Genomic DNA, 12,192 nt, shown 5'->3' on the forward strand with positions numbered 1-12,192 from the left:
TTCTGTGCAACAGGCAAATCATCGATGACCAACCAAGGGCTGAGGAAGCCATGGAAGTGGAAACGTCAGGGACCAACGGAGCGGCGGCAAGTCGGCCTGGTGGCACGATCGCTCCCCCCGCCCCGCACCCCCAGCCCGGGGGCGCTGTTCAGGGCCGCGGGCGCTCAGCAGCTCCAAACCCCCGGGGCTTCAGCCAGCCTCCCGCCGCCCCGGGGCGTCTGGGCGCGGGGCCGGGTGGCTCCCTAGGGCGGCCTCCCCCCGCCCTTGCCTGCGCGGCCTGTCCACTCTGCGCCCAGGCTTGGGCCTCTTTTGATTCGGTTCACCGGCCCAGCAGCAGACCAGGGTGAGATTTTGACGAAGGGACACTTCCGCTCTGGGGGTGGGGGTGGGGGTGGGGGTGGGGGTGGGTTTTCCCTTAGTGCCACTTTCCCATGGAATAGGCAAACGGCTTTTAGTCCATTTCCCCAATCACACTCATACCAGACTTCCGATCAATAAAAATAAAGCACCAGGTGGAAGGAGGCAGTTGTACACCACAGCTGGGGCCTCACAGGGTTCTTTTTTATTACATTAAGTCATCAGAGTTTACCAACTCTTCAGTCTTTCAAGGGTCCGGCCCTCTGCAGGATCCGGAGAGGGCAGGCAATTCATTGTCAACCTTTTGACTACTAACTACCTACACATAGCTTCTCTTCGACCAAAAATAAAATAAAGGCAATCCTTGATATTTCCATCTGCTGCTTTTTTCTTTGGTGGGTCCTTATCCCTTTCCCCATTCTGTTGATAACTTACCTTTCAGTCTGCCACAGCTTAAGCGAAAATAAATGCAATAAGAAACACACCGAAAGCCTGCCCTCCGGCACTGTAAGGCCAAGAATTCCACACGGAATCCGTGCCTGCAGCAGGGAGGGTTGTTGCAGGCACATGTGGAGAACGGGTGACATCTGTTAGATGCCAAACTCCACCGCGGTGCACTTCGTGTACTTTTCTTAGAACACAGAGGCCATCTGTCTTGATCTCCCACATCCATCCCGAAATCTCAAACTTCGTGATGCCTTCTGATGCCATCTGCTCTCCTCCTGCCTCCTTCACAATCGTAACCCTTGATATGGGTTGATTTGTGCCCCCAAAAAGATACGTTAGCGTGCTGACCCCCAGGACTTGTAAACGTGACCTTATTTGGAAGTAGGGTCTTTGCAGGTGTATTCAAGTGAACAGGTCAACCTGAGTTAGGGCACCTCTCAATCCAGCAGGGCCGGTGTCCTTACAGAGGAGAGCAGAAAGACACTGAGGCGAAGGCCAGGTGGCGATGGAAGTGGAGATTGCAGTGATGCAGCAAGCCGGTGGCCGGCAAACCCCAGAAGGTAGAAAAGGGGAGGACGGACCCCCTAGGGTTTCAGAGGCGGCGCCACCCCGCTGGCACCTTGATTTCAGACTTCCAGCCCCAAGACCAGGAAAATCGAGTTCTGTTTGAAGCCGTCCATTTTGGGTACTCTGGTACAGTAACCCCAGGAAACAAATGCATCGTTCCCCTCTTCTCACCCCTAAATGGTTCATGCAGAGCCTCTTGCCCAACCAACACATCCGGGTTTCTGGCTCTGAACATTTCTCCCTCGACTTCCCACCCTCCCTAATCTGTTGTCACACTTCTACTCCCTGTTTACCAAAGGGAATAAAAGCGTGGACTCTTGTTTGCCTGTATCACCTTCTTAGCCTTCTTTAACCAGCTCTGCTCCTTGTGCCCCTCTGGGACCACAAACTCAAATGCCATTTTCTCCTCGTCCTTCCCCTACTTGTGCTCCACTCAAGCCTGCTCACCACCTTCCTCCTCGTTTGCTTCCACCACCGGCCTGATTCTGCTCGTCCGGTGTGGCAGGTCCTTTTCCTCATTGGCCAACCTCGGTCGCCTCCCCCCTTCCCCCCAAAACCTCCACCTGCCCAACACCTGAGGCCTCGGCCTTCCTGTCTCTCCATTCTATCTCACAGCCCTCGTTCACCATTACCTCCACCCAGGGGACTCCCTAACCCCAGAATATTGCTCCCCACTTCAGGCCTACTTCGACCAACACATTCCCAATCGTCTCTGCACACGAATTCAACTCCCCATGGCCCAAACCAGCACCCCCCAATCCTTTCTGAAGTCTCCCCTCACTGACACAGGCTCCACCTGAGTCTCCCCTCTCCCTTGTCATCACTCTCAGAGCTTCGAGAGCTTGCTGACTCATTGTTTTTTGTTGTTGTTTTTTAGGAGGTCCTGGGGATTGAACCTAGGACCTGGTACATGAGCTACAGCCACTCACTGACTCATTGTGTCTTAATGCCACCCTCTTTCAATTCTGACTCGTCCTAGACTATTATTCACTTCTCAAACACTTTATGAACTGCTCTGCCCACTTTTTGTTCCAAGTTACTCTATACAATGTCACCAGAGTCATCTAAAACACAGCCTCTTTACACCCTCCCTGGCTCAAGACCCTTTAGTGGCTTTCCCATTTCTCTGTCATGAAGTCCTAATTGTACCGCTCCACCCCTCCCACCATCACACCCTGAACTCCCCCACCCATTTCCCACTTTTTACCTCTAGAACTCCTATTTCCAGCCTGTAGTGCTACTCTCTCTCCAGAGCTCTAGCAGGTCCCTGCTTTCTGCCATGGTTCCTGGCACTCTCTGCCCAAAACAACCTCCCCAGCCCTGGCTTGTCCAAGCACTGCCTGCCCCCTCCGGGAAGCCACCTGCCCTGGCTCCTGGTCAGCCTGAACCCTGCACCCTGCAGGGCTGGCTGCGCTAGCCGCTCGGCCGTCCTCCACAGAGACTTGGGTGGGATTTCTCATGGCAAATGTCTCTTCCATCTGCTATCAATTGGTTAGCGGCAGGGACTTGGTCTTCTGTTTCTCTACATGAGTTATTTTGTTGACAGGCTACAGATGTCCTTGATGGCATAAAGTGGACTGCCTGCATTCCAGGGCTGACGGGGCTCTCTCTCCCTTCTCTCTCTCCTGCTGCCTCATGTATTGTAGGCCCTCCAGGGTTTATGGTGACCCCACTGTGTTCTGTGGTATCCCAGAGATGAATGAAACAAAGTACGCAGTGACAGCATTCAGAGAAAAAAACCAAAATGAGGTTAAAGGAAACATTGGATGTACTTTCCCTAGCAAATTTCTCTTTTGTTTCTCTTTCAAGATTGCCGCCAACCCCCTGCATCACTGTTCTCTTCCAGGTGGTCCTTCCTTGCTGAACTGTGGACCACCTTCACTCCTCCCCAAGGCTCCTCTCCACACTCTTGGGCAGTCAGGCACAGCCAATGCTGAAGCCCGGGGCTGCTGTTTCTGCTTTGTCTTGATTCCGACTCTGAGGATGGACTTTCTGAGCAGGAACTGTCTTGCCTGCATACCACAGTATGCGGTAGCCAGTAAGTGCTGGCTAAATGCCTTTGAATGAATACCAAGGGCAGGCAGCCCCTAAGTACTTACTCTGTAAAGCACTGCCCTAACCTCACCTGCATTAGCTTATTCAAATAGTACAACTCTCTGAGCCAGGTACATCATTTCCCCCATTTCCCAGATAAGAAAACTGAGACCTGGGGAAGTTAATTGATGTGCCCAAGGTCACAGGTAAGTGATAGTTTCACTGGCTTCTTGCTTCACCAGGTGAAAGGTGAACAGTAACCCTCTCAGCACCTCCTCTATGCAAAGGGCCCCCCACCTTACCTCCTCAGGTGTCAGAGTAAGGAGGTGGGGCTTGAAAGGAAAAGGCTGCCTGGGCCCCACCCCAGACCGATAAAAACCATTTCGTTGAGGTGGTTCATTTTTTTTTTTTAAACTAGATCACCCACCCACCATGGCTCCCTCATCGTTTGCTGGTTGTTTGTGTGCCTTGTCTGCTCATTGTTTTTGCTCCTTGTCTCTGCTTGTCTGTTATTCTTTAGGAGAAACCAGGAACTGTACCCGGGACCTCCCAGGAGGCCGACACTCAACTGCTTGAGCCACATCCTCTCCCGAGGCAGTTCATTTTAAGGTGAAGCTGCGTTGAAGGTCCCTGGCCTAGAGGGATGGGAAAAGCCTTCTTAGTACAGACCTTTCCACTGGGGGCTGCCTTCTTCTGTGCCTAGACTGAGACCCAAAATCCTGACAGAAGCTTGACGCTGGCCTGGGAATGCACTCTGAGCCATGCGGAGAGAGGGTGGCATGTGCCCCCAAAGAGAGGGCAGGGGGACCATGGCCAGGTAAAACCGCAGCACCCTCGACTTGATGGGCAAGGGGAAGCCTGATCCTACAGATTGTTTCGAAGACGCAAATAACCATTAGAGTTGGTTAGAGCAGCGGTGGCTTCACAGAGAGGTGACCCCATTTCAGTGTAAGTCAAATGACGTATTTAATTTACACCTCACACCCGTCAAAATTTCAATGCCAGGATGCAAGAGGCCACTATCAAGCTTCAGGATTAGGGGGTAAAAAATATGCAGCTGTGTTGTTGTTGCAAGCATCAAATGAGGAAACATCAGTGAGAAGATTTGCCTAGCGGAGGCAATATGAAATAATATTGTACCCTGATTTTCACTGAGAAATAAAAATGACTTCTGCTGTAGCAGGCTAAATTATGCTTCACCAGCAGGCTCTAACTATGCTTTTCAGCCCTGCATAATAAACAGTTTCCTTTGGATTTAAGGAATTCATTTATTTTATTCATCCAGCTAGCAGCTTCAGATTTCATCTTATTCATATGGGCAGGCTCATAAAAATATATTTATCTTAAAATTTTAAAACTGCCCCCAACTATGAGAATTAAAACCAAAAGAGCTAGAAAATGAAATGCAGTATGCTCCATTAGGGTGCAATTTACAGACTCATGAAGATACACAAGAGCCATTCAAGGTAACTTGGGCCCTGGAGGAAAAGATGTGACTTTCTTTTATTCACTTTTCTTTTCTTCATCCTCTCCTACATATCTGGTGCCCTGAGAAACAGTCTGGTTATCAGTTGCTCTTAGATTTCTGTATAGAAGACAGATTCCATTTAATGTCATAGCTGAAAAGTCGACTAGCAATTTGACACAGTAGCTCATGTAGTTGACAACACAAAATAGGAATTCTTCAGGATTTATCAAAACCATGTGTTGAGAGTCTCTTTACTTTTTAGAGTAAATAGACACAGTGGGTAGCTTTAGAACAAGCTAACGTTACTATGATTCGGGCATGTGCAACTGGTACAGTTCAACAGTACATAAATGACTCAGACGAACGTACTATGGATCAGAAACAACGTACAAAGACAGTCAATATTACAATTAATTAATAGAGAGAAGTAAGTAAAAACCATTGCTCTCAGGTTCTGCATAATTAAAAAAAAACACCCAGCTTTATACAATAACTGAAATTCTGCATTTCTACTTAGATCATTAGGGCCTACGGCAAACATACGTAGGCCTGAAACATCACAGTCACATTTTGGTTTTGTTCCAGTGGTGCACAATTACATGAAATGTTACATCCATTTCGTGTGAAATCAACATTTGGCTGACGTGCAAGAATAGCCGCTGAGTTAAAAATATTTCCATGTAAAAAAAACGTTTCGACTGAAAGAATTCTAAACATTCTTTAAAGAGAGTCCTTCCGAATTGCAGAAAATCAAAGCAGTTGGGACGTTTCAGTGTGTTTTGTCTGTTTTTGTTATCAAGAGTAAACAAATACTGGATTTAAAGTGCAGCGCCTCTGTCCTTCGCTCGGATCCTCCCTGCCCTAAGAAGATTCATCTCTGCGTGAATCCTGAGAACCTCCACCGAAGGCTGGAAACGGTCAAAAACGCTTGTCCCGGAAGTCGGTGATGGCCTTCCACAGGGAGCACAGCACCCCTCCTCTGTTGAGAGACACAAGAACACCGTGAAGAGAACATTTCACTGGCAACATCGCTCTTGAGATGAAAGAGGGACCGCTCAGCTGGCAGCTGCCGGGATCACAGTGTGAAGGTCCCGAGCCTTATCGGTCAGTCTGTATTCTTTTTGTACGTTTTTCCTCAACAACCTTTCATGCCCTTCCTTTCCACTCCCACGAACCACCAGCGCCCAAAACATCATTTTAGATTTTGAAATGTGTTTTTACAGGGCTGGGTGTGAGAGTTACAGAAGACGCCCGGCCTGATGGAGAAAATCGGTTACTATGATAAATGACATCAGATTGTATCAGATTTTGGATGGCAAATCGGCATCTTGTCCTAAGAGTTCTAATAAGGAGGGGACTACCATGAACTCAATCAGTGTGACTGGTTAAGGCATTTTAGAATATCTAGTCAAGAAAATCCAAGAGCGTCCTTCCAGTTGGCTTGCATTTACTAATGCAGAAGTATTGGTTATCAGAGGACTTGATAAGAGCCTGGTCTGATTACCTGGGCTTGCTAGGAGTATCCCCAAGATTGCTCAGCTAGGTGGGGCCCGGCCAAGGCCCACCCAGGGCTCCTTTCATCATGACAACGTAACAGGAAGAAAAGTGGTACCTTAGTCTCAGGCATTTTAAATCATCACGTGTAACATAGTAGAGAACGTCCACTAGTGTATAATCCTCAGCCAAAAACTGTAAAGAAAGCAAAATAGACACAAAAGTAAGATGCCTTATAGCCCTTCAATGAAGGGCCAGCTGGGCCCATAATGTAAACAATGTCAATAATTAAAAATGAATCCAAAACGAAACCTAAAAACAATCTTCTGGAATTGCTAGAAGAAAGGGCCCTCATTACAAAATAATTAGGAAAAAGGTTCCATACGACTTCCAAGTGCCTAGAGATTGCAAGTGACACCGAATTTTCAAATGGTGTTCCAATAAACAGAGGAGACCCGCTCATCCTGACGGCTGGTGCTCACAAGCAAATGTTCAAGAGATCTGGTGCTCTTAAAGAGTATAAAAAGTGCTCCTGGAAATATATTGCTTACATTTAATTTCCAAACTTATTTTTCACAGATAAGAAAAGGTAATTTCCTGGAATTCACTATAAAATCAGAGTCCTGACATTTAAACTGAAGCTTATAATTTCAAATATAATAAACAGGGCCATGACCTATTGTATCATCAATTACTATTCCTTAATTATGGCTAGATTCTAAGTTAGAGGCATAAACATTTTGGAGAGGCATAAACATTTTGATTGGATGCATCATTTTCCATGGGCAAGAATTTATTTAGCAGTAACTTGTTAAATGCAGACTTCCAAGGAGATCCTAAATTTTATATAGTGGTCCAATAATGAACAAGGCATTTTGTTCATAGTTATTTTTCAATTTAAACACAAAACTGAAATCAATATAATATTATATGAAGGGTTCCATTCATAAAAATATTAAAAAAAGAATCTCTTAATTTGTGTTTGTGTATATATATGTGTTTACATATATACATTCTTAAACAACTGTTACTCATGGTGATTAGTCAAGTCTGTAAGAAGAAAAGAATTAGGTAATTGTAATATAATATGATCTACACAGAAAGTGCTTTTTTTCTTACATAAATTCAAAAATTAGATCCATTTCCTTAAGTAGCAATAAATACCATTGCTTGGTGAGTTCTAATAATGTTACAAGAGAATTGAAAAGTTATCCAATATAAGAATTAGAAACAGAAGAACGTTTTTTAAAGTTCTGACTTGATTGTTTTTGATTGTTTCCCCTCTTCCTTATTTTCAGTTCAGAAGCATAGAAACCCTTAGGAGCTCTAAGCGGGCAAGGCTGCTGCGCTACCTGCTTCAGGGCCTTTGTACAAGCTCCACATTCCTCTCCCCAAGGGCTCCTCCCCTCCTTGCCTACCCTCCCCCTCCACAAAGCACATATGAAGTTAGGCTAGTTTTTTCCTATATACTTGCTCAGACTTCAGCTAATTTGTCACCTTCTCAGAGAACCTTCTGGACCTTTCCCTCCCCTGTCTCATAACACCTGATAACCTCTCCTTCATAGAACTTGTTGGTTTATAGTTACACGTTTACCCGTGGAATGATGGGATTATCGTCTTCCTACCCTGTAAGCCTCAGGGAGGCTGGCGGGGGCCGCTTGGCTCGCCAGTGAACTCCTGCAAACCCAGTGAAACCCGCGGGCACTGGGCATTAGGAAACCAAGGGAAAGAATACGTGTCCCACAGATATCTTTCTTTACCCGGCTTATAGTGTCTTCGTCAGCTCCATTTTCTTTCAGCCAGTCAGTAAGTTCAGAATCTTCAGTATTTGAGCCAGGAGAAGTAAGGTGACACACAGGTAATCCAGGAATATCTAGAACAGAATTTGGGGGGGGACATTCGTAGTTTCTCCTAATAGCGTCTGAGAACCCTCACTGCCAGTAGACATTTCTTTATCTGTACTTCCAAAGATTTTGCTCTAAGTAATTAATAGACACAAATGAGTGTGACAGTATAAATACTAATTTAAAGACTAAACTTGTCTTAAAGACTAGTTAGCCTGAGACTTCTAGTCCCAGTTGGAGTCAGAAGCAATAATGTACTTTCATATCAATTTTAGAGTTTCTTATCAAAATAAACTTTGTGCACTGAAATTGAATTTTGTGTTTTTCATGCCACAAAGAGAGGCATAATTGGCAGAAAACTGTGTAATCATAATACTCTCTTTTTCCACTATTTGCAATAGTTTGGAAGAGCCATGAACAAATCACTACAGACTCTATTTTCCTCTAACCTGAAATAAGGTTCTCAAAGATTGTCTTTCACCCCCAGTGTCTCAGAGAATAGGTTTCTTCAGAGTTACAACCTATGATTTTCATTACTACATCTTTATTTTATTTAGGCCTCTTCAAATTATAAAACTAGAATACACAGAATATGAGGGCAGAATGACAACTAATAGTATTATTTTATTATAATAAACTTATCTTTAGAAGAAGAACGGCTAAAAAGTAGAGCGTCCTATTTCCCTTAATAATATATAATCTCCAGAAAAAATGACAGTGAACCATCTATTCTTACTGCACTTATAGGAAATGATGATGTACTACAATTAAGAATGGGATACTTTTTCAAAGCAATTCCTGCTTGTCACTGTGCTACAAGTGACAGATGTGGACTGGGTCACAAAGTAAAGGTACTGGCTATCTCACTGTTTTAGGGCAACCTTGTTGAACAAGAAAATGTTACAATTTCCTGCTAGTCACCTATTGGTTGGGTTTTAAGCTTCAGGTGCTTAATTTCTTGATCTTTTTCTTCAATCGCTTGATGAAGGAGTGCTTGTAATTCTTTCTCTTTTTGAACCAATTCTTCCAGTAATCTGTAGAAGAAAATCATATTGGTTGGCAGGATAATAAAGCTGGAGTGGACTCAGCATGACCTCTGAGACACAAGCTTCTCCAACCCTAAGGAGCACACACCTCCCTGGGACTGTTCTGAAATGCACAATCTGAACCTGATGGTCCAACAAGTTCCCGGGCTATGGTGACAGTTCTCAGACCCCACATTCAAAAGCAAAGCTCCAGACAACTCTGGAGCTTCCAGATAGATTCACCCCAGATTGTCTGCCCAAACCCCCCAGAGATGTTGTTCTGCCTATTTGTATGATCATCAACAAAAAAATATAAACATGGGGTGTCAGCAGAGCTATATTTTACATGTTTGCCTGTTATCAATAGAAGTTGGTAAGCATGGATAGTAAAATAATCAACACAAAGCAGAAATTCCATCACTCTTCTTCACCTTCAAAGATGTGAGAAACAGAGCTCTAAATAAGGCAGCATACAGCAAGTGCTCAATAAAGGTCAGTGGTGGTTGCTGTGATTCCTCTCAGTGGTAAGGGGGGTGAAGTGGGTGAAAGCATCGATGCATTCCTGGCACACGCGGTGCCTAGCTGGCATCTGATGTATTTCTTTAGAGAAATAAGAAGAAACTAGGCTCCATCGTGAGAGGCTCACCATGCTTCCGGGAGCCAGCTGGCACCATTACCAGTGCTGTGTTCCTGAGAAAGCATTCCAAGCTGTGAAGAGAGATTCTCTAATTTTTGAGAAATGATCTGTGATGAGCCTGGGTTTAGAATGATAACTTAAAATACATAATTATCAAGAAGACCATCAAGGGAAGTGGACTTGGCCCAGTGGTTAGGGCGTCCGTCTACCATATGGGAGGTCCGCGGTTCAAACCCGCGTCTCCTTGACCCATGTGGAGCTGGCCCATGCGCAGTGCTGATGCGTACAGGGAGTGCCGTGCCACGCAGGGGTGGCCCCCGCGTAGGGGAGCCCCACGCGCAAGGAGTGCACCCTGTAAGGAGAGCCGCCCAGCGTGAAAGAAAGCGCAGCCTGCCCAGGAATGGCACCGCACACACGGAGAGCTGACACAATAAAAAGAAACACAGATTCCCGTAACGCTGACAACAACAGAAGCGGACAAAAGACAGCGACGCAGCAAAATAGACAAAAAGAACAGACAACCAGGGCAGGGGAGAAGGGGAGAGAAATAAATAAAATTAAAAAAAAAAAAAAAAGACCATCAAAATCAATCTCTGCACACCTATTATTGGGTGAATCATGTCCCCCAAGAAGACACAAATTGCGTGCTGCGAATAGAGCCTTAGTTGGAAACAGGGTCTTGGGAGATGGGATGCTTTCAGCTGAGGCCACTCTGAATGAGGGTGAGCCCTGCTCCACTAGGACTGGTCTCCCCAGAAGAAGGGGGGACTGGACAGACGGAAGGGAGAAGGCCAGGGGACGACTGAGGCAGAGAACGCTTCATTGCTGGCAAGCCACTGCCAGGAACCGGGAGACAGGCGCGGGACAGATTCTTCCCGCCAGACTTGAGAGGCAGCAGGCCCTGCCGACCCCTTGATTTCAGCGCTCTGGCCGCCACAGCTGGGTGGAGACAACGTCTGTTGACCAAGCCCCCCATTTGTGGCAGCCCCAGGAAACTCAGACACCGCCCTACAGCTCTCAGGGAGCTGCCTTTGCTTCATTTCCTGAATACTGATCAGTTTAACTCAGGACCAGGTTCCATTCTAGAAGCTTCTGCTCCCATGGGCAGCAAGCGAGGAGCAAAAAAAGAGAGACCTGGGCTGGCATCCTGACTTGGCCACCGCCTTCCCGTGTTGCCTCTCTGGGCTTTGGCTTCCTCATTTGTGAAAAGGAATCATAAAACTTCCCGGAAGGACCACGGTGAGGCTGAAACGGGGCAGCGCCTGGCCTTGGACAAGGCGTCTGCCATTCCCTGCTGCAGCGTCTACCAGGTGTAGAGGTGGGACAAGTCACACTCAAGGAGGGCAGACAGACAAGGCAAGGTCACTGCTGCACAGCAGTATGTTAGCAGGAGGAAGAGGAAGCCGTCTTTGAGGGTAGCTTTTATCTACTCCAACATGAGGGATACTCCGAGGAATGGAGGGCAAGCTCAGAAGAGAAAACAAAGAATTTTTCTGTTGCTCATTTTTTGGTCTGGTCCGTATTTTTATTTTCCTGGCTGATTTGCATGTATGGAATTACTGTGCATATTCTTCTTGTTTTCTCAAAGAACACAGCGAGATGTTCTAGAAGTTAAGTTTTTCTAGACTACTGTCAATATTTCCCCTTTTACCTTTAAAAGTCAGAACTTTATACTGGACGCACACTATTGGCTAGCACCTCATGTGCCCTACAGTCAACTCTAAAAACCAGTCATTTAAGGACACAGTCAGTCCATCCGTTTTGTTTTTACTTTGTGTTCAGTAGCAGGGAAATCCTTTGGGATCAAGGCATTTGCTTGCCTCTCTGTTCCAAAAAGTTAGGCAGAGATCTAGCCTGTGGTCAGGTTTTGTTCTATTTATTTTTTTTAAACTCAGATGGGCAGGGTTGAAGGAAGGTGGGAGGCTGATTTCAGCACTGCAGGACAGAGATGCTGGATCACCAGTCACAGCCTCCTGAGTTAGGGTTTAATAATGTCCCTGTATCACCTTGTATGAAGTGAATTTCCAGAACATTTTATGAAAGATCTCCTTAAATACAAGGAAAACATATTTTCTTTTTTGATACTTTCTGCCATTTATAACTATTGATTTTCTGATCATCTGGAGCTAAAGCTGATTTGCCTTCATTAGTGGTCACCCTAAATATTATACGTTTAAGGTATTAAATATGAGAGCTATGACCTTTCCTAAAAACACACTAGCATTCCCTCTAAGCAGTACGTGTAGCTTCCTATTTCAAGTCATGTTCATCTGAGAACTCCAAGGATAAATATGGATATGACTGGCCCTTTATTTCAGT

At 45.7% G+C, this 12,192-nt stretch overlaps 1 protein-coding gene across 1 annotated transcript in view; it reads right to left on the reverse strand.

Moving 5' to 3' along the window:
• Positions 1 to 5,651: 5,651 nt before the first annotated feature.
• The window catches only part of MAP3K5 (mitogen-activated protein kinase kinase kinase 5), a 209,632-nt gene continuing 203,091 nt past the window's right edge, over positions 5,652 to 12,192 (reverse strand). The window contains exons 27-30 of the mRNA XM_058307543.2: positions 9,133 to 9,245; positions 8,128 to 8,240; positions 6,486 to 6,562; positions 5,652 to 5,852 (exon numbers count right to left, since the gene is read on the reverse strand). Of these exons, the coding sequence (XP_058163526.1) occupies positions 5,792 to 5,852; positions 6,486 to 6,562; positions 8,128 to 8,240; positions 9,133 to 9,245 (364 nt within the window). The 3' untranslated portion in view covers positions 5,652 to 5,791. The remainder of the gene's footprint in view (positions 5,853 to 6,485; positions 6,563 to 8,127; positions 8,241 to 9,132; positions 9,246 to 12,192) is intronic.

Source organism: Dasypus novemcinctus, chromosome 11 (assembly GCF_030445035.2).
Source record: "Dasypus novemcinctus isolate mDasNov1 chromosome 11, mDasNov1.1.hap2, whole genome shotgun sequence".
Classification (NCBI taxonomy): Eukaryota; Metazoa; Chordata; class Mammalia; order Cingulata; family Dasypodidae; genus Dasypus; species Dasypus novemcinctus.